The sequence below is a fragment of the Temnothorax americanus genome, unplaced genomic scaffold, assembly GCF_048541705.1.
Source record: "Temnothorax americanus isolate GAGA-0224 unplaced genomic scaffold, ASM4854170v1 Scaffold32, whole genome shotgun sequence".
Classification (NCBI taxonomy): domain Eukaryota; kingdom Metazoa; phylum Arthropoda; class Insecta; order Hymenoptera; family Formicidae; genus Temnothorax; species Temnothorax americanus.
The window spans coordinates 360,164-383,483 of record NW_027509464.1 but is presented as its reverse complement, the minus strand read 5'-3'; the positions used below and the strand labels follow the sequence as shown (position 1 = coordinate 383,483).

Sequence of the window (23,320 nt, the reverse complement as noted above, 5' to 3'; positions counted from 1 at the left end):
GATCGCACTAAATGAAACATTAGGAGCTTTTATGTATGTGAATAATAAAATTTTATTCTGGAAAATAAATAAGAGATATGTAAATAGCTCACATATTCTCTGGCATTTTCGATTCAATTATTGTATTAAAATTTGGAAAAAATTTAATTGCAACAGTTTCAAAATATCTTCAAATAATACTTTCTCAAAAGAAAGTTGATTCATAAAAAATTTCACAAACGTTAACAATCTAAAAATTATCGTCGTTCTTGTAAAGACGATGAAACGTATAGGCAAAAAATCCAACACGCAAGGGTGAATCTATATATAAGCCAAGCCGACCATGGCCCAAGGTCTCGGTCAGCTCGAACCGACTGGACTTGAACTGTCGTTATGAAATAAAGATGAAAGGAATTTCGCTATCTTCTCACTTTTTGTCATTGCAAAACTGTCTCAGACATTACTTATTAAACTTACAAATCTCGGAAATTTTTTGTTTTTTGATCCCGCTCGCACAAAAATATCTTACAGATCCGCGGAAATTACTTCGTGTTAATTATTTAAATGTCTCATTACTTCATTTTTTTTATTTGTCACAATTATCTAAATGTGAAATATTATTTATCTGTTATTTTGATTTAAGAGTGTATAAAGTATCGAGAGTATCAAAAGGCTTCAAGCTTACTTCTCGTAATCCGTGAGATTGTAATGATTCAACTCCGATATGGTGCACCAATGCTCAGCAGGCACGAGTGTGATGAAAAATTGCGTAAAATACAAAAAGGCGTAAACAAAGGTGAACGGAAGGAGGAGGATGAACAGGAACCACTGGTATCTGCTCGCCTCGCCGACGTAGGGCAGAATATCGTCGAAGGTTTCGATCTTCGCGGGACCGTTGCCTTCCTCGACTTTCGTGGACTCGACCATGACCGTCATCGTGATATCTGAAAAGAATAACGAAAAATGCCTGTGATTCTCTTAATGAACGTTTATCGCGACTATATAACGGCGAAAAAAGCTCGTCGAGTATCGTCGGTATACTCGGTATATACACGTGGACGTGCGGTCCCGTTCGCTGGTATGTGAGACAACGGGTATGCGGGAACAAAGAACGAAATACATAATGCGATAACGAGGCGAGACGCCTCGGTATCATTATACCGCTAATGAGCCGAGCGGATCTCCGTAAATGACGACGAGCGTACGGAAAGAGGAAGCTAATAGGAATAAATGAAAGACTGTTATTATGGCATATAGCGAACGCAACAACGCGTGTAACTGGTCTTTTTCATTAATTACAATATTTTTACATTAAGCACTAAACTGACCGAACGTCAGAGTTGTATATTATTTAGAATAAGGGAATTTTCTGACTGTTAAGGCGGAACAAATAGTTGGCCGAATATCGAGTATGGTAATCAAGGGACCGTGAAAGGTCATGTAAGATTATTATACATACGTCAACATAAACAAAAAGTAGGTGACGCAATATTAAAACAAATAAATATTAAGGAATGTTTTCTCTAGTACTCGCTTCTCGAATCTCGTTCAGATCCGTAATTTCTACCGGCTCTGCGTCGGTTATACCCAGGTAGCACATATTAGTTTTATATACGTTTTTTGAACGTATACATACATAGTTTCATAACCGTAAAGAACTATTAAAAAACGTTTGAATAAAAATATTTTTGAAACCATGATTTAAGAAACGTATTTTTTTACGTTTCTACAGTTAATAAAAATATACCTATATTTGTTAAATTTTTTCTTTCAAAATTATAATTTGCTTTATCTATATATATAATAGCTTTAATAGCTTTTTTTGAAACATTTAAATTTATATTGCACTAATTATTGCACAAAATAAATCATTTTATTCATGCACACATACCCACTTATTTACTTAAATTAATTTTGTCTTACCGGTCTTAATCTATTTGTTATCGGACAAATCTGAGCTTAAAAAACTTCCAACAGTTGCAAAATAAACGTTCTGCTGAACGTGGCCATTGAAAAAACATTTATATATACGTGTGTTCCGTTTTGAAGAACTTCCTGAACTGGTGCACATCAGTAATGCAATTAAGTTAGAGTGAGACAAGTATATTTTGTTTTACTTAAACTTATTGCACGAATGTGCACCAGTTCAGGAATTTCTTCGAAAAAATTGTCATAGATGGTATATGCATAAAGCTTCTAGAACATTTTCATGCATGTCTCAAGGACGTCATAAACACGTACAAAAGACGTGAAAAATAGGAATTTTTAATGTCTTTATCTAAAATGTCTTTATCTAAAATGTCTTTATCTAAAATGTCTTTATCTAAAATGTCTTTATCTAAAATGTCTTTATTTAAAATGTCTTTATCTAAAATGTCTTTATTTAAAATGTCTTTATCATTAAAATATAACGTTTCTATAATAGTTTTTTAAACGTTATTTTATCGGAAAAGAAATGTTCCATCGAACGTTTTTTGAATGGACATTTTTTACTCATGAGAAACGTTTCTAGAAATTGGTTATAAAACTTTTCGGAAAAACGTTTAAAAAACCTGTTTGAAACGTGTATGTGCTACCTGGGTATATCTTTGCGAAAATCGCAGAATCGATCGGCACCTCATCCCTTCACTTCTTATTTTCCTTGAGAATCGGGACGTTGTTTTTAAAAGTGACAGGAGCGCGCGACTTGGATATGTTCCTCGCTCGTAATCCTGCAACGCTTTCTTCGAAGAGCGAATTCGGAAAAATATGTGCCTTTACGTAGCTTTATATACGAATATAAATAATTCCGTCACGTGCCACGAACGTTCATGTAATCATAACAGATATATATCGTTGAAAATTTACAAGATATCGAAACGATGTTGCTTGAACCGACGCATTAGTTCAGTACAGAAGTAATTACACTGAGCAATTATATACCGTCCTCGACGATATATACGTAACGAAAAAAAAAAAAACGCTGCCGGTAAGTCATCAGCGCTAATAATCTGATCAGATATTCATAAAGTGCGATATATACTTGCGGGGATTGCCTTTAGTAGAAATTATAATTTGCACTGCGGAATAATGGAACCAAACAAAAAGAAGGTAAACAATATCAGCGAATTCGCAAAAGCAACGCAGTCTTGTTAATTATATTAATAATCCATTGCCGTCTCTCCACTGATTTAATCAGATCTAATTACCACCCTATCTCGCTTATCAATCTGTAATATCTTTCCTCGTTAATTCAGCTTAATTCCATTATTCCTTCTATCCGCTTTTATCCACTGAATCAATACTTGTTCCGTTTTGGATGATCTATCAACCGTGAATTCTGCGACGTGTGATATTTTCTTGTAACAGAAATAGGAAATTTCATATAGCAATGTAAGCATGAACGTTTAGTACTTCACAGTCTTCACGCAATTAAGTAATGATGTGAAAATCAGAAAATTACAAATTCAGAAAATAAAAGAACGACACGTCAGTTATTTCCACAAAGTGTTAGATTTTGTGAAACTTCTTATTGTAGCTTCATTGCATTCAGTTTTATCCGTTTTGGCGAAAAAAAAAGATAAAAAAATTTTCCCACATTTGTCTCAAAATCATTCCACATTATTTGAAAAAGAAAAAAGGAAAAAATATCTGATGGCACGATTGAAATTATAAGAGACAGACGAGAACATTTGTTTACCTATTATTGATTCTTCTCAAGTGGAGAACAAGGTAAAGAGTCACGATGGCGCGCACAAAGGTAATTATTAATAATCCACAAAACAAAGATCCACTTTACAAAGGTCATAAGAAGTAAAACGGAAAACAGATGTAACTATTAATTCTCTAATAGTTGCGCACCACGTACCGCGCTTGACTCGTATCGCCGTCTTTTAATTAATTTGGAAAACAGATATTTGGAACGCTCGAACAAAGTATATAAATATTTCTCTTTCGATCGATCACACGATTACGCGAAGAAGGCGTCGAGGAAATCTCGATTTTCTGATAGATCGCCGCGAATCGATATCTTTCAGACCTTTTCACGCACTACATCGTCTCGTTTCGAGAAGCGCGCGGACTGTCGGCAGCATAACTGATTGGTGGGGCTTTATAGTCTTCCACTACAGATACAGAAAACCACGCGCTTCCCCACCTTGATGGGACCCGTAGCGACCGGTAGACACCGGGCGGCTCGGATAAACGCATTAAACGCGATCTGTAGGCGCACGGGGAAGGTACGCGCTTTCCGTGACGTCACTGGAGCACGCACGCGCGAGAACGGGGATTTCGCGATTTTTTTTGTACCGCGTTCCTGCACGCACAAGCGATCTTCTCTGATCGCGTACGCACTCGTTTCACGAACGTCATCGCTTTCCTCCGCGGCGCGGCAAACCGCAACCTTTTGCGCGAGTCTTGCGCGCAGGTGAGTGCACCGATATAAAGAGCGCAGGAAGAGTGCGAATGCGTGACTCTCTGCGTTCACTTCGTCCGAAGTCCGAAGGAACGAAATCTCTCGACGCTTGAAAAGATCCAATACGCGACGTCGAGTCGCCAAAAAGATTAAGATTTTTCTACCTACTTTCTAAATTTCATAGAATGGTTTTGTCACTAATATTGTATATTCGAGTCATTACGATAGTCACTCTAAAAGAGAGGATTAATTGTCATTCTAATTTGAATAAATGCGGGCACTCACTCATATGGTAGGAGTTAATTTTTCAATCAAACCTTAGAGTGACTACTCTACCGGAGTGATACGATCTCATTGTCAGTCTAAAAGCTATAGAGTGACAGAGAGAAATTTTCGGTAAATATGCATAAAACTGGTGCCACCGCCAATGACTTTGACCTTGACATACGTTGTCAAGGTCACCCTCCTGAGTAACCTTCAAAAGATTTTAGCTGTCCGCGATCGTTTTTTTATTAAAAAGTTATTAACAAAAGAGGTTTGAAAAATATAGCAGTTATTTTGAATATTGAAAGGCATAAATGACTAATATGTATATGTGAAAATAGCACATGTATAAACAAAAAAAAGTCATTTAAAGCAGACATTGAACAGTTGTTTTGTTAAAGCAGAGAATAGTTGGTAGGATATAGAAATCGAAGTATATGTATAGAATATTGTATATACATATATAATTGCAAGAATACAAATAAGTATTCTCTGCTTTACCATAAAATTATATAATTATAATTGTAAATATTATTTATTGAATGCGTGGGCGGGAGAGGGACGGAGTCCTTTCCCTTGCGCCCCCACCCCCAAAAAATTAACCTAACCTAACCCAATGTAGGAGGCTTTATCTCCACCGCCCTACACTTGGCGGTGTAGAATTAAATTCGCCTTTTTTCAATACTCAAAATAACTGCTATATTTTTTGGGGTAGCACCAGTTTTATGCATATTTATCAAATTTTCCACTCAAAATTGTAGAATGACATAATTCACTCTTATGGACACTGATCTTCTGCACTTGAAAAGAGTGCCCTTTCACTCAAATGGGGTGCGATTTCGCTCCAACGTATAGATCGCAATTTTATTTTTTCTTGGAGTGGCAAATCACTCGAAGTGCACAGGCTCACTTTTCACTTTTCGTTAGACTTACATTTCACTCGTTTTGAGTGATATTTCACTCTTTGAGTTTTAGAGAGTATCATAAAAGATTATACCTATACATACATATTTTCAAATAAAATAACCATGTTTATCTTCCGGCCAGTAGGACAGGCCTTAACTCTTCGATGATCCAAGTAATATCGAATCTCCGATCTCCGATAAGATTAAGAAATCTAGAACCTTTTCAAGTAAAATATTTACGTCGTTATTTTCATAAACGGTCAAGTTTATCTATTATAAAATACTTACTTTGATCTGTGTCTCTTCCGGTCAGTCGACCCCGGCCTCGGAGATGCCAAATAAAACCTTAAAATTTTTATTTTATTGCAATAACATTTAGTAATTAGTTTATTTTTTCTTCTTTATAATTTTTGTAATTATATTAAATACATCTGAAGAAATCTAAACCTAACCTAATAAGTCATTAATTTATAGTAATGCTATATTAATGATTTAATTAGGATGTAATTAGTCATAATATTAAAGTCGAAAAATATGTGAAAATGTTTTGTTTAATCATGTGTTTCGGCAAGGTTTCAATATCTCGTTCGGCAAATATCGGAGAATTACATAGGTTGAGAAATCATTGATACAAAACACTGCTTTTATCTATTTTTGATCGATATTATTAATCTGGTAATATTTTAATTCAAGAACAATTTATAATGCCTAAATAATATGAAAAATTAACTGCGTATCAAGCAATTCAGTTTCAATGATTTATAGTACTTGTTCAATCGCACAATATTCAATTAAACGTCAATATAATTTAATTAGGTGGAGAATATTTCCTCTTCGAGCGTCTTTTTCTCTTAAATTATCTGTTATAAGTTTCGCTAATTTGGACTAACAACTCATAATGTATGCGGAAATTAACAAGTCAAGTATCAATTATAATTAGAAAAACGTGCGTCACTAATCTCGTTGTACGAGAAAAAAAAAGGAAAAACTAATACGTGAATCATGAGGAAACTTGTCATTCATAAAAGAAGCTCGAATAAATATTATATGTATCATCGTACGGGGTACTCTCAAAGAGATTCACAATACAGTAATTTGCGAACAATGACATCCAAACTGGGATAACTTAAGCCTGATCTACAATGTGTTTTTTGCTTCCTGTTTTCTGCTCTTACCTCTTTGCGACTATCTCGTATTTCGCAATTCCGTCGCGTAACGTGATGTTTCTTGTCTCTTCTGAAGTTCGTCAATTTTTATCTTCGGCGACAGAGAACAAAAAACATCGCATTAAGTACGCGGCGGAATTGCGAAATGCGAGATAGTCGCAAAGAGGTAAGAGCAGAAACAGAAAGCAAAGAACACATTGTAGATCAGGCTTTACTATCATCCATCAGGCAAATGCGCGGATGGCGATGGCGCAACTATGGTTCACGCAAACGCAAATCTGTTTGCGGGGGATTTTTAGAGATTATCCAAAAAACATAAAAATATAAACATAAAATGAACAACACGTCGTCACATCAATGATAAGCTCATGATAATATAATGAAAACATGATAAAGCTCTTTCTTCTATGATACCTATAATAAATGCGTCTTTTCTCGCTTCTGTTTTATAGTCTAAACGCTCCGAATATATTTATCTTAAAGGCAAAACCTGATTTCTTGACAAAATGCGAAGACTCTTCCTAAAATTTTTCGATAAATATCGAATTTACGGGATAATATTAAGCAAAACGATCGCGATGGCGAAAGGAGGGAATTATTTGGTTAAAAAATCGTGGATTTGAATTATTTCAATCCGAAAGTCACGAACGACGTCGAACATTCGCCAAAAGGTGAATTGCGTACGCAGTGCATAAATATAATCGATCAGCGACGGTGCCTGAACTTCCGACGACGATGCGTCGTGAGTTCTCGCAGAGTGCTCCAGACCCGAAGATGACGACCTTGATTGATGGCACATGCGCAGGGAAAACCCGATATAACCGGAATAGAACGCCGGTTCGGACGAAATACCGAGGTGGAGATGTCGAGAAAGACGACGAAAGGTAAGGCCGGACGCGGGATACGGGACGAAACCGGTTGACGAACGCGAACGACGACGTTACGGTGGAAGAGCAGCTACGCGGCGCGGCGTCGCGGAGAAGGAATGCCCGAGCGTCATCGTCTCGCAAGACTGAGGAAAACGCGCGAGTTCTTGCTTGTGCATGAAGGAAAAATTCGAGGAACGGCGGAGAGAAAATACTTGCGGAGCGTACGCGACGTCACGGGAATCCTGGCCTTCTTTTCTTTTCCTAAATGTCATCGCGCACGCACGTCACATATCTCGATGCATGCAGTTTGTTTCATCGTAGCATAGAGAATTACGAATTGCGTCGATCGACAACACCTTATTCAATGATAAACTCACTTCCAAAACTGATGTTAAATATTTATAACTGAATTTTAATTTGTCTTTTAAATTAAAACTTCACTAAGAATGTTATTACTTCTAGTCAGGAAAGACATTCCATGATTGGTGATTGATAAATGAAATTGTATTTATAATTCGCGTTTTAATTGAATCATAAATAAAAATTTATTTCTTATTTGGCCACTTGTGTGAATGACAAAGAAATTTGTAGATATTCATCATTCACAAAAGTGGCCAAATAACGAATACATTTTTATTCGTCATTTAATGGAAAGGTAGAATAACAAATAAATTTTTATTTATTATTTAATGAAAAAAGAATAACGAATAAATTTTTATTCATCATTCAATTAAAAGAAAAATTATGAATACATTTTTATTCTTTAATTTTTTGTTATTTAAATAAAAAATTAGTAAATAATGCCAATTCACGCTTCTAGCATGCACATACATTAGCGTCTCAAAGATTTCGTTATAAAATTTAAAATAACTTTGTAGAGCTCTAGCTTATTGTTAGTCGCATTTTGCTATAACATAATAGGCTTTCGCAAATTCTTTTGATGCAAACCGATAAAGTATTTCATAATCGTCTAAGCGCTAATCAATGACATTCAATTCAGTTTTGACAGCGATATTTATCACACTAAAATGATAGATCGATTAGAGTGATAAAATCAGCGTTGAGAAATCGCGTGCGCGACAATAGCGATACGATATTTAAATTGATCTGTATTATGACAATAAAAATTAAATGATTTTGGCGCCGCAAGCATTGTCGGTTCGAAACAATTAAATTGACACGGACGATATTAATTTCAGCGCTGCTCTGCTCAAATGTGATCGCCGCGAGAATGTTGTACGATAGAACTCTCGCGTGGCATCGTCCTTGAAAATTGTAATAATTGCATAAAACGTATATGAATCTAACGAGCTGTTAAGCAAGGACATGATAAAATCGACACGAGAAACGACAGTATAGGTTGCGATAGAGTATTACGACAGCATATCGGAAGCGTGTCAGATACGAAATAAAGATGCAAACGAACGACGCGAGTAACTGTCGGTAGTAAAGTATAGTAAGAGAAAATCCTAAAAATTTTTTATCAATGGTTGACATTTGCCGAATAGTGAACAACAATAGTGAACGTGCACAAAATAAATCATTTTATCCATGCACATATCTCTACTTATTTACTCCTCTTACAGAAAAAAAGTACTAAAAGTACACAGTAATAAATTACTGCAAATACTGGCAATAATATTTTGGCGAGTACTTTAAAAGTACTGGGCATTACTGGTAGTAATTTATTACACAGAACTACTGGTGCTTAGTATTGAATTACTCAATCAAAAATTTCCAATTTCCGATAATCACCCGACATTAAAAAAATTTTTTTTTTTGAAATTTTATTACTATTTTATAACTAAATTTGTTTCTTAAGATGCAGACTATAATTATAAATATTTTCTCGTACTTGAAATAGTTATTTGTGCAACAAGTGCTGTAAGATGAAAATTCTCGGGTGCGGAGTTGACGCACGAGCCGAAGGCGAATGCGGTCATTCGCACTTCGGCTCGTGCGTCAACTCCGCACCCGGGAATTTTCATCTTTACGCACGACTTGCATACCTTATTTTATGTTGCAAATGCGTGGAAAGTGGTCTATCACGCACGCGTAGCGTGCGCAATGGGCCATTTTCCATGCACGTGTTACATAAAAACACTTACCTTGATGGGATTCAAACTCGGGACCTCTAGATCGTGAGCTAACTGCCTGACGTGGTAGACTACTTCTTAATTTGATGTAAGTGTTATATATAGTCTACATATGTCATAACCAGCGTAAATGTATAATTTTTCAAAAATCATCTTAAGAAACAAGATCAGTTTAAAAACTGGTTATTAATATAACACATAACTTTTGTATTTTTACAACATAATAAAATTCTTCAATTTTAAAATGTCTCACTATCATTTTCATTAATTATTTATTAAAACGTTTCATTTAGCTAATATTAATTGCGATTGACAACATCAATGTCTCCTGAGATTAGGATTCTTGGATCCAACAATATGAAATGCATTTTATTAAGTACACGTCTTTATTTAACAAAAGAGACTATTTGTCAAAATTCCTTAGTTAATATGTCTCCTCGGATATTTTTTACAACATTATGGAAATGACTCCGGAATGTGTGGCTATTTATCCCGAAATGATAGAATGTAAATGTATTATTATAATGTCATACAATAGGAAACTGTGTGTGTATATATCCTCTAGTAAATTCCTTAGAGAAAGACTAAAGCAAATGAAAGAAATAAATTTTATGTTTATGTAAAAAATTTGTAAAACCTTGTCTATCTTTTAGCCTTTGACCATAGTTGCAAAACATATAATTGATCAATGGATCAGCTTGATTAATTACATTTAATTACTTATTTTATATATTAGGTTCCTTTTTACTCCAGATATAAAACATATGCATTTAGGCGCCGTTTGCCGCCCCAGTAGTTGAATCTCATCTATACCAGTACTTAAGTACTAGACCAAGTAATGAATTACTAGGAAAACTATACTTACTCATTCTATAATCAGTATTTCACGTCTAAGCTCAACTACTAGATTCTCCAATACTTCAGTACTTTTTTACTATATAAGCAAATACTGAAGTACTTGTATCAGTATTTTAAATCCCGGAAAAACTACTAATACTACTAGATATTACTCATACATTACTCATTTGCCAGTAGTTAAACTACTGAAATACATGAATAAAATATTAATCGCTAGTAAAAAATTACTAGACTCAGTAATAAATTACTGACCAACCAGTAATACTTTTCTATAACTGTTTGCCGAATGATGGATTTGACTATGAATTTGGGGGGGGGGGGTCATTACAAGCGGAAGTTTAGTACCATACAGTGAAAACATGCACGCGGCAGGCGGTCATCGCTAAAAATAGCGAAAACTGAAAATAAAGTTTTTTTATTCACTTTTTGTTGATTTGAAATACATTAAAACGGTAAGCAATATAAGCTGAAATATGCGTTGTCATAATTGCCTCTCGAAGATAAAGACGCGGCTACGAGAAATTCGCTCGCGGGCTTCTGTGAAGTTGTAAATCGCCGAGCTGCAAATCCTCAGGCAACTTCTTATCGGGTTCAAGTATACCAAAACGACAATGATGCTCCTTAACAGTTTGAACGGGCAGGAAGAATGTACGCATGCTCGAACTTTGCTGTCTAATGATGTTTCGAATCTTACGCTTTTCGAATATATCGTTAAAGATCGATAAACTGGCGCGTGGCAGAAAATCGGACGCCCGTTCATTTTTCTTGCGGTCGCACCTTCGGAAGTTGACGTTAATTAGCCTTGCTATTTTAACAAAATGCGAGGAAGTCCACTTTAATAAAGTTCACAGAAGCGAGTCTTACACTTATATTTATCGAAAAATATCTGCCATTGAAAAATCCTCTTCAATATTTTCGATAATAGTAAAGTATATATACATATTTTGAGATATTGAGTTAATTTTTTTATGGATAGAGTATCATTAAAAGTAGATTGGTATTGAATTTGGCGAAAATCGGTGAAAGGGTTGCTGATTTTTGCCTAAAAAGTGTATAAATTATACATGTTATATTTGTCATCTTATATAGAGTATCATTAAAGGAAGGTTGTGTTTTGAATTTGGCGAGGATCGGTGAAGGCGTTACCGATTTCTGCCTAAACAATGTATAAATTATTTGATGGATACAGTAATCATTTAAGGAAGGTTGTTATTGAATTTGCCGAGGATCGATGAAAGGGTTACCGATTTCTGCTTAAAAAGTGTATGAGCTATACCATGTAATTTTATATAGAGTATTGTTAAAGGAAGGTTGGGGTATTGACCAGTAAAAAAAAAACGCGTTAATAATAGTACCTTATGGGTGACGTGGAAAGCTATTGAAAATATGTGTTTATGAATCATACATTAGTGGATAAGATTAGCTAGAACACAAACGTAATAACATAAATAAAGTCGTTAAAAAAAAAAAGACGCCTGGGCGAAGCCCCGGGTAACCCTACCTATATCTCAAAAGGAAGAGTTTTGAGCCTGCGCGAAGCGCGAGCGAAAAAGCTAGTCTGAAATAAATGATCATTGTGTTGATGCCCGACATGCGGACAAAATTCGCATTTGTCAGTAAGGCCACCGACGCGTTTCAGTCTTCAGATAAAAATATTAACATATAATCGCTGGCAAAAAATTAGATCGAGGTTAACTATAGTCGGTCATGTAAAGACTTTGGCATAATTTATTTTCTTATCTGTCGATCTGTTTTATTTGACTATTTACTCAAAGTGCGACGCGTCGTCTTAAAACACTTTCGTTCTTATCACGCGTGGAGCAACGTTGCTCGCTATGCCATACATTAAGAGCTTGTTTATGATATATGACTATACATGTATTATATATAAAAACGCATCTTATATAAAAGCCGTAATGAACAGCGCTCGAGAAAGAGAGCGTTATAATTACTATCAGGCAAGGATGCATTGTGTATCAAAGATTTGATCGAGATTTCACTTGATCCACGTGTATAATTTACAACGACGGTGTGGTCGTTTCTGATTATTAATTCGTTCAACAATGGCATTTTCGGCTTAACCCGCCGCGAGGAAAGCAATTAACAAGCAGACAAGTAAACCATAATTTATTAGCGGATTTAGATAGCAACAATACAAGACGGTCTTTGTGCGGAATGACAGTATGTAATTAATTTTGCCCTGGAGTATTAAAAAATTCCATTACGCGGAGATGGCATCCATAACATTCCGCAAAGTACTGGCACACATTAATTAACATAACGAACAGAACAAACATAATCCATCGCGGCGGATAGAACGCCAAGAAAACCGAGTTTTCTTTAGAAACCAAATTAAAACGAATAACAGTTGGCTTATGGTATTAAAAAGTATTTAATTTTCACAGCAATTAAAATAGATATAGATAAATCCAAAAATATTTGATTTCGAAAATGAAGAATTTATATCCGTATGAAACAACTAAATGAAATATATAATTTATTTATCTTAATTTATCTTAAATGAAATAAAATTAAATTTCCTTGTAAAATAAATTAACGTTAATCTTTCTTCTATAATTTTTTGCATCAGAAGTTCAAAATCGCACGTTCGAGATCGAGTGTTTTCATCTGTTGCCGTGTAAAAAAATCAGGAATAGCAGCGCAATGAAGTACAAACACATTCGCATACACATTAACGATTAAAGTCAATGTCAGCCATCGTTCGGATCGATCGGAATAAAGGCGCGCGCGATCTTTTACATGGAAGTACTTTACTTTTTTACCGAATCTAGGAAACATATCGCAGAACCATGTGCCTTTACAAATAAAATGCAACGCAGTTGGCGCGAACGCGCTTAAAAAAGCCGTACGTTGTTGCCGTGCACTCACGGAAGAAACGAATTTGCACACCGCGGCGTTATCTTAATTTTATAAGCTCGGCGACACATGCCTCGCAGCAAAGCGCTAATTAACATTTTTAAGATACGATCGTCGTTGACGACAGTCTATTTCGGAGTGCCGCCCGGAGTATGCAAAATCGGCTAAACATGAAACATCTTTTCATCGAGATATCGATCGAACGTGGTCTCGAAGGTGGTCAGTTTTATTCCACGTCGTTATTTATCTCTGACACTCGAAGATTTTAAGAAAATTTTCCGATCTTAATTATACCAAAGCGCTCTGACTGGCACGTGATCCGCGATATTTGCCGAGCATCCGAGTTTCTCCTTGGCGTTTTTGTCGAGCGCGCTGACGCGTATTATTATTAAATTTCTATATATGGCATGATAATCTTCTGAGTTGTATCGACACACGTTCCGACAAGCATGGCGGAAGCACGTGTTACTTTTCAGAGAACATTTCGAAGGCGTCATTATTCAGACTAATTAACGTCTCTAGACGTGAAGCTCTTCTGTCCGATCGATAATAGTGTGGATTATTTTCTTATTTTTAGCGACAGTCGCACGTTCCACGTGACCTAATCTAATCCTCGCTCCTACTCCTTTAGTTCACTCCTTTAGGAAGTCCTTGGAAATGTCAATGCGGTCACGCTCGGGTGGTTTAATCGATAATAGATAGAATCTACTTGGTCTGAAAAACTGAATCGATTGTTTCATCGCCAGCATATTGCTTGAACTGCCTGAACATAACAGCTACTTTCGGTATTATGTCACAGGGTACCTCATCTGTTTTCTTTCTTTTGTTTTTAATGTTAGAGATGATCGACTTGTGAGAGATTATAGATTTACAATCTTATATAGCTTATATAATAATAAATATGACATAAGATAATGTTATAACGATTAGAATTATAAACAACTCAGATGATATAATAAATAATACAACGAGCAAAAGAAATAGTTGCAGTTATCACAATTTCGCTATAATTTTTAGTTATTTTTAATGCCAACTATATTTTTATAGTTATTTTAACAATGCGAATTATGACTCAATTCTACATTATTGTTGTCATAACTTTCGAACGTTTATTTCAATCATACATTATACATGATTTTATACGCTATAACCTGTGATTTATGTATAGCAAGTACTATAATCGTATATACTATAAATATGATAAAAATGACTATAATTGAAAGATTTATGCATATAAAATTATTTTTATTAATATTAGGGGAAAGTGAGATAATAGTACGCACCTAAAGTAAATCTGTTAATACAAAATGGCTTTTATATAGTTACAATTAATTTAAATGCAGCTATGGAACCTTTAAACGTTTGTCTACAAGTATGTGAACTCATACTTGATAATAATTTTGTTGTTGAATATTTATTGAGCGATATTTAGGACGATGCAAAATCAGATAAAAATGAAAGTGGCGTGTAATAGTGCGCAGTTGGAAATTGCCAATTTGTGTCTGGCGACCGTCTGCAGCGGATAAATTTCGAACTTTTCTGCTTAAATCATTAGTTTTACGTATAATTAATGATAAGTGATGATAAATAATCAAAAATTAAACGCAAAACTTTAAAAATAAAAAGATATTAAAAAAAAATTTTTTTGCGAGTAGAACTGATTTATGGCTTCAACACACGATTAATTCGACATAAATATATATAAATTCAAATATAAATAAACTATATATATAAAATTAACATAAATAAAAGCCGCGCGTTATTCCCCGATTTGTTATTTTGGGACAATTTTGTCAGTTACTCGCGAAAACCGCAAATAAAATTATGGGACCAACGCGGCAAAAGGTTCCCAAGGGATCGTATTTTACTATGTTATACCAATAACAGTAGCAAATAAAAATTGCCCACTTACAAGCTTAACTTCTGTCGCTTCAAAATGGTAAACGGGCGCGTTTTCTTTTTCGCTTCTTCTGTTCAAATGAAGCTTTGAGCTGAGATAAAATGTATCTATATTATCTAGAATTGACGATAGGTTTGAAATTTTGCCATTCACGTGTCGCGAGCTATCGTCACAGTCTCAAACTTGAGGTGCGCACTATTACCCACTCACCCACTGCGTCCTATTCCCCTACTTTCCCCTATAGCAATAATAATTATAAAAATAAGAACGCCAATCATAATTATTTTACTATGCAATTATAATTGCAAATACCAAGCATTTTTCTCTCAGTGTGCGATGATAAATGATAATAATTCTCTCGCTCTTTTTTAACATGAGAGATTTATATTCTGTTATATTTTACCTACTTTATAGATTTATGTTTTTACACGACTTTTATAATAAACGATATGAGATAATGTTATAATGACTATGATTACAAACAATTCATATAATAATAAATGATACGATAATAAATGAGATAATAATTTTCTTGCCTTTGTAACACGTTGGAGCATAAAAGAAACCACTTTAAAGTATGCTATGATAAAAAGCTCACTATTACCTAATAGCTATCCAATTAACATTTTTTACAATCGCAAATGTTTCGTCGCTATACATATTACGTATTTATTGTATTTCCTGACGTGATGTTCGTGAAAATGCTCATCAGACCAGAAAGTAATAGGTACAATGATATTTCAGAGCTGTCAATGAATATTTTTTATTGATGTGTAATCTTGATGCTATCAAAATCATTACTGGATTGCGAGTATTTTTGCACACACAGTTTTTCAACGAAAACAGATAGAAAAACTTGACCAAAATGTTATTCAATAAATAATTAAAATATATTTTGCTATATGTAGATGAAATTGCGTCTCTTAAAATCCACATATAAAACTATTTTTCAAAATCAAACACACATACACACACACACACACACACATCTTGGTTTAGTTCTATTTCTTTGTCGAGTTGTATCAAGATATATGGATGTGAAAATGCATAGAAAACCAAATAGAAAAATATATGTATATATATATATATTTCTCTTTTTCTCTTTCACGCGCGAACCGAACTTTTAAGTATGGTCTCATTTTGCCAACCGGGATGCCGTCATTTTGTCGCAAAACCGAGGATTTCTGGGCAATTTCGTGCCATCGCATTCAAATGAATTCAAATGCATCATCAATAATTCATTAAGCGGCCTGTCAAGGGCAAGAATCTCGTGTATCGCGGAAACGTGATTCACGGTGAGAACGCGAGGAGTGAATCGAAATCGTCAAACGGCAGCTCGGCGTCAGTTTGTCAGGTAAACACCCGATCGATAGCTCTTACGAGCGTTCGCCGGCCAATGCGGTAATTTTCACGAGGAAGAAGATTCTCTTCGTGAAGAGGAAGTTTGTTTCCCCGAGACGGTTGCGAAAGGTTGCGGTTTCACTTTGACGCCAGCTAAATCGTCTAACGAATGCATGCAGGAAGGCTCGAGAAACTTCGTCGTTCACAAATGAAGCTTTCCTCAATTCAAATTAACGTCAATTCCGTCAATTCAAATTAACGTTGCCAAGCTATATTTGGGAAAAGTTATATTTTTCGTTTTTTGACACTATATAATTAAGTTTTCATTCTTACCTCAGAAGCTCACTGTCAATTTTATTTCCTACGAATCTCTTCGTAACTGCGATTTAATTGCAAGTCAGGCCAGTATGAGTTAACTCGTATGTGGCGTCCTAGGCAAAATCGCCAAATACGAATTAACTCGTACTTGGCAGTCAACGTGTTAATAATAACAGAAGAGAGAAATCGCAATGCAGTTTTGTCATTAAAATAAGAGACGTCGATATAGATATATTTTTTTGCTCCCCCTCCAACGAGCAAACCGCGAATTGTGCGTTTTCCGCCGCCGCGTACGCCGAAGTAAATCACGATGCATCTGCGTCATAGGCAACTTTTGATAAAAATCGCGACAACTCCGGCTTCTCCGTCGGGACGCGGGAAGGCCGGTTGTTTCAGGAATCGCGGATCGATCGACACGTACGCGGAAAAAAAACGTTCCTCTCGAGTCTACGCGAATTTCTTTTGAACACACCATGCGTTCTCACTCAACAAAAATACTCTAAGAATTGTTTCCTTTTTTATTGTCTTGGTCAATAGGTTGATTATAATAACTGTTTTATCATCTTTTGTATGAAATGGTTCACGATTTTCCCTGTCCCTAACAGCAAATGTATATTCTGAGAATGTTCAGGGGATATCATAAAGTATAAGATATTTATAAGGATGTTGTCAGTATATTGACATCCTTAGTATATTCCATAGATGTACAGGATATTAATGCTGTTAGGGGTCATCCTTGCACAGAGGTAGTGCTATTCTTATTTATATACTTTGTTCTAATTTTAGTATATGCCGAAGTATAACAATAACTTCGGTACATGCAAGTATATGGTTTTGTATATTTAGTATATATACAAGTATTTTAAAGTATAACTATAACTTTTGTACCCAGTTTCTGTATTAATGCCGGAAAAAATCCGGCGAGAACAAGAAACAGATACAAACTTCTCACCAATTTAAAATAATCGAATCTTCGTAATTTTTTTATCGACTATTGCGTAACGAACTAATGGATATGATAAAACTGATAAATAGAACTGGTTCATGCAATAGAGCCGATGAAACTGATAGATGTAGCAGACGTACTATGAAGCAAAAAAAGGGGAGCCGGGCTGCCACGTGCAACGATTACCCAGGTAGAACATAGAAGTCATAATGATATCATTAGGATATCATATCATGACTTTATTTGTCTCTTAAAAGTCACTGATAAAAAATGACGCAAAAATGATATAAAAATGAAAAAAGAAATTGTACGCTAATTATAGATAAAAGCGTCCTTTGGTTTCCAAAATATTTATGTCGTTTTAATATATCGTTGAAATAATGTAGACAATAGAAAATACAATTGTAAATGGTAATTAATATATGTGACCTCATTATGACCGATTTTTGAGAACTATAGCCACATTGGTTCTTAACCTAATATAGACTGATTGCCGCGGACACACCTCCTCCGCGCTCTCGTATATATATATATTAATTCGCATATTCATAAATTCACATTTATTTATTCGCAATTCACGTAATAGTTGCCTAGTCATGCGTCTAGCCATAGACGCACCTGCGAGACGCGAAAAATCCTAGATAAATCGGTCGCGTTACACCTCGCGACGTTACGATTCGAGATACAGATGTATCTTGGCGATTATTCACGGCTGATCGAATCTTTTCTCTCGATCGCTCGTCGTCTTGACACAACATGCATGCACAAAATGACGCGACTGCGAATCGCTGCTCCACCGTGTCTCGCTTCGTTCAGCGCGGATCTCTCCGCGAAATGTAGAAGAGACATTCGTGGAAATTAACCGTCCACTTTTGCGAATCTCTGACAGCCTTAACGAGGAATTTAGTAGAAAAGAGAGAGATCCGGCGGTGCGGCTCGGACGGATTATAAACTGCGATGCAAAGGATTCGCATATTGTCTACTTTAGCAGCTACACGCGCGACAAGGACGATAACATCCGTGCAAACGTTCAATTGAAATTAATGACGTTCGTCGATTGAAATTGACGTCCCCGCTGGTACAACAATGACTTAATATAACAAGCACGAGATAACTATAATAATATCAATAATTTCGAAAGCGCTTATTTATCTACGTAACGGTTACCGTCCCGCACCCTCGACAATAATATTTTGCGTTTCGACATCGGCATTGTATTTCCGACGTCAGTATCCCCCGCAAAATGAAAACATCGGGACACGTGACAGCGGACGCATGTATATGTACCTCCGGCCGTCCGATCGATTATCTTTTGTACGCCCCAATTTTTTCTCTTCCGTCGCTATATTTTCAATCGGACGAAGGGGGCGGACGACGAATAGGACGACGCTTGGGGGATGCTACGAGAGAAATCAGGCCGCGGAAAAATCATGGCCTCGGCAGCCGAGATTGGGCCGTTGTTTGCCGAAACACAAAAGCCGCGTCACGCGGATGCTCGGCTCGTTTCCATCTCTCATGTCCGAGAAATGCTTTCTGAATCTTCGCATGATCACCGAAACTCACGGAAACGACATCGATCTGAAGAACCTGACGTGATAATGCACCCGGTCGTGCAAGAGACATTCGAGAAGATCGTCTTCATTTATTTCGTTTCACGTGCCACCGAGAGCTTCAGCCAATTTATAGGGAACACACAATCGGTGATTCCGACCGGGTATAAATCGAATGTGTAAACTTGCGAAAACAGTTGCACAAACATGGTGGATTTTCTGAAAATTTTGGAGCAAAGTACTTGAATAAAGCCATATAAGATGTCTTAAAGACGTGTCATTAAGACGCCTTTTAGACATTATATTTATAAGATGTCTTAAAGATGTCCCAATTTTGGACATTCGTGCTATCTGCCTGTCTAGGATCGTTGACTGAACCCAAATACAATGAGAAAGTGTTATTTATTCTTCATCTTTAATTACGCGATGAAAATGTAACGGGGGCAAATCGCGCCGATCACGCTTGGTTTGCCGCATAATTATCGATGCGTGAAATAACTTTATTTCCGTCCGCGTCGCGAATATCGCTCGGTGACTGTCAACCGCGCGTGCATTATCGCGGTTTTGCATCGCTGTGTCTTCTTCCCCGGCCAACAGTCCTGACCGGTCCTGACAATTGTATCGCATCCTCTGTCAACGGCACGACAGCTGTCCTTATTCGGAACGATTCGTGCGAATCATTTTTGCGCGTGCAATTCACGCGTGTTCGAATGTCGAAGGTAGCGCAAAGGTCGCTATTTAAATGCGGAACGGAAGCTTCATGGACGGCGTCTAAAGATTGACGTCAATTTAAGCGATAGACGGCAATCGATCGATTTCCGCCGAGTGGACGATCGCCCGACACCGCTAAAGTAAGTTTAAGCGCTTTTTAATTTGCCACCGAGTGGCCGACGTCGCCGGGCGGAAATCGAACGATCGTCTCTGCTCTCGGAATCGAATCGTTTATAGCCTCTCCGGAGGCTAGCGAATGTCGGGACGATCGATTTTAATAGGACAGCCGATAAGCGAGTAGGTCCGTTCAAGGCGATATTTACGAATTTCCGTTGCCTAATTTCGGGCCTCTGGCACGAATTTTTTTTATTCGCGTTTACCGAACATGCTCCAAACCGTCGACGCTAGAGATGTGCAAACTATACATATATATATTCGAATTCGAACTAATCAAAAATTTGAATCTAGATAGATAGAATTCGAATCATCTCTAACAGCAAATGTATATTCTGAAAATGTTCAGAGAATATCATAAAGTGTAAGATATTATAAGGATGTTCTCAGTATATTAAGTGCATCTTTAGTATATTCTATAGATATATATGATATTATTGCTGTGAGGAATATACATTGTCAATTTTATAAAATTATATTTTCTGTTAATAAGCAAAAGTACGATTATGTTAATTCAGTATTATAACCGTTCACTGAGCGACTATAAGTAGTAGTCAAAAGTTTATTTCTAATTTTTTCATGCTCCGTGACCCTATCAAATTATAAGTAAAAGTTTGAATATATGTAAAAAAAATCGTATAAGCTATGAGTATTGATAACGTATCGTAAACGAAATATTTACATTTTGGACTTTGCATTGTAATATCTCCGCTCGTAAGGCACGTAGAGGAAAAGAAATTACTTTTCTCATATAAATCGATTCCAAGCTATCGATTGAGCCTACTTAGAACTTAATCCATTCACTCGTTATTGAGATCTCAAAATCTCGGGTACTTGCAACTCGTCGGCTCGCGTAAAGATATACACGACGATCTCGTGCTATCCGTGTACTTAGCGCGAGACACTACCGTGTCTCTTGATAAAAAATAAACTATATTATTTTATTTTAATTTCTATACAAGATATTTCCGAACATTTGCGATAAACTTAAAGGGGTGTTAGATCTTGGTAAATTGAACAATTTTTGTTAATTAATCCAAGCGTCGTTTTTAGCCTTGTTGAACACTGTTTGATTTTTGTATGGTTAGATTAGAATTTAAAAAAATCATATGGTTTTTAATTTTATTTTGTTTATTTTATTACAACAAATGTTTAAAATGGCCACCAGCAATCTCAATACAAGCATATTGCATCTACGGTGCATTGATGCACCCTATGGAAAATTCCAGGAGTATTGCGAATCACATCACATACGCGTTCATTATCCCGTCAATGAACTCATTTTGGATATCGACAGGGGTCGTGTACAGTAAACTTTTAACATGCCCCTATAAGAAAAAATCAAGGCACGTCAAGTCCGGCAAACGCGCTGGCCAGGCACCAGGCCCGCCTCTTTCTAATCTTCCTATCCACCTGTCGCTGAAACACCTTGTATATGTAATTGGATAATGTTATTGGATATTGATATTACATAAAAATATTTTAATAATTTATCTATGATTTTTTGCCTAATTATTTCAGTTAATGCAACATTATAAATAAAGTATATTTTATTAGTTTCATATTAAACATTTAAATATGTTTTTTACTTTAAAAAGAATATAATTAAAATTATTATTTTTCCACATTAAAATATTCTCTTGTTATCTGCGTATTAAAATTCAATCTAATAATAATTATATTGTTAATTAAAAATTATATTTTGATTCAATTTGAAAATATTCGATTCGCTTCGATTCGAATGAAATATTGTCGACTCGATTCGATTCGATAATTCGACATCAAAAATCCTTGATTCGCACATAGCTTGTAGTTGACGTCTCACCGAATAAACAGATAATAAATGTTCGCACGATCGCGATATGATAAAAAGAGATCCGATTGAGAGTATAGCAGCTTTGTTTGCACCGTAGTCCTCCTCTCGGGTGTTTATCGAGCGTTTCTGTAAAATATGGAGATAGCACGAATACAAATATCGAGAGCGCACAGATACTTCGTAACCCAGCGATGCGTGAATACGTTTGAATCTAAAATTGTCCCAACACACACATTTCGATAAACATTTTTATTATATATTAATTGTTACAAGCGCGTAGTTTATGAAACAAAAGTACTTGTAATTTTATCGCGGAGCACAAAACAGATTAGTCGAATACAAAAAGATTATAGAGTTTTTTCCAGTAAAAATCAACGAAGTCTTCAGCTTCATATTTTGCTCGCTTAACTTTTTAATATTCGCTCAGTTTTAATTCGATTCATATTAGAAAATAATATTAATGTATTCGGTAAATACGTTTACACAACAACACAACGTAATAAGAATTCCATTAATATAATTACTCCGATTTTTTAATATAAACTAATAAATATTTTTTTCAGTGTTTTTTATAATCAAGTGTAAGTGTTGAAAATTTCTGCTTCACGGAAAGAGAAGAGGGATATATCCGGGATGATAGAGACGGAGGCAACGATACGGTCGATGAGAGAACGGTCCTCGCTGAGCTGTAGAGCTCAGCTTAATTACGCATCAACGACGTTTTCGGGGTAGTTAAAGGGTGGCAGACAGCGTTTGACGGGAGGATGGCAGAATTGTATCGTGCTCAGCGAAGTTTTAATCGTGTCGCTCATTAACGCCGGTAACTACACACATCGTCGATCTCCATCCCGTTAATCCATTATAATTTAGCGCGAGTTTCTCCCGACGGACGACGACTACAACGACGATGATGACGACGACGATGACGACGACGACGACGACGACGACGACGACAACGTGAATATGAATGCGGCAACAGATGCTCCGGCGCTCGGAGCAGTTTGCTAGCAATAGCAAAATATTTATACAATGTTCCGCTGACGAAAATTAATCGCCGGAGCAACATCATCTTCCCGTAAACAAACGACGTTTCTCGCAAGCGAAATTGACGTAGCGAAAGTTGCGAGAATTTCTGACGAAATGCGAGGCGCGGAAAC

The 23,320-nt window shown here is 36.0% G+C and overlaps 2 protein-coding genes across 3 annotated transcripts in view; one reads left to right on the top strand and one right to left on the bottom strand.

Moving 5' to 3' along the window:
- LOC143901186 (carcinine transporter) overlaps nt 1-23,320 on the bottom strand; it is a 32,526-nt gene that overhangs the window by 6,291 nt on the left and 2,915 nt on the right. Inside the window, exons 1-2 of one of the 2 annotated variants that reach the window (XM_077413249.1) lie at nt 3,659-4,019; nt 665-923 (exon numbers count right to left, since the gene is read on the bottom strand). In XM_077413249.1, coding sequence (XP_077269375.1) covers nt 665-915 — 251 coding nt within the window. In that variant the 5' untranslated portion in view covers nt 916-923; nt 3,659-4,019. Of the gene's footprint in view, nt 1-664; nt 924-3,658; nt 4,020-23,320 lie in introns of those variants that run through there. The other variant, XM_077413250.1, reaches the window with a different exon arrangement.
- The window catches only part of LOC143901190 (glutathione S-transferase-like), a 33,475-nt gene continuing 14,519 nt past the window's right edge, over nt 4,365-23,320 (top strand). The window contains exon 1 of the mRNA XM_077413266.1: nt 4,365-4,384. The gene's annotated coding sequence lies outside the window, so the exon portion shown is untranslated. The remainder of the gene's footprint in view (nt 4,385-23,320) is intronic.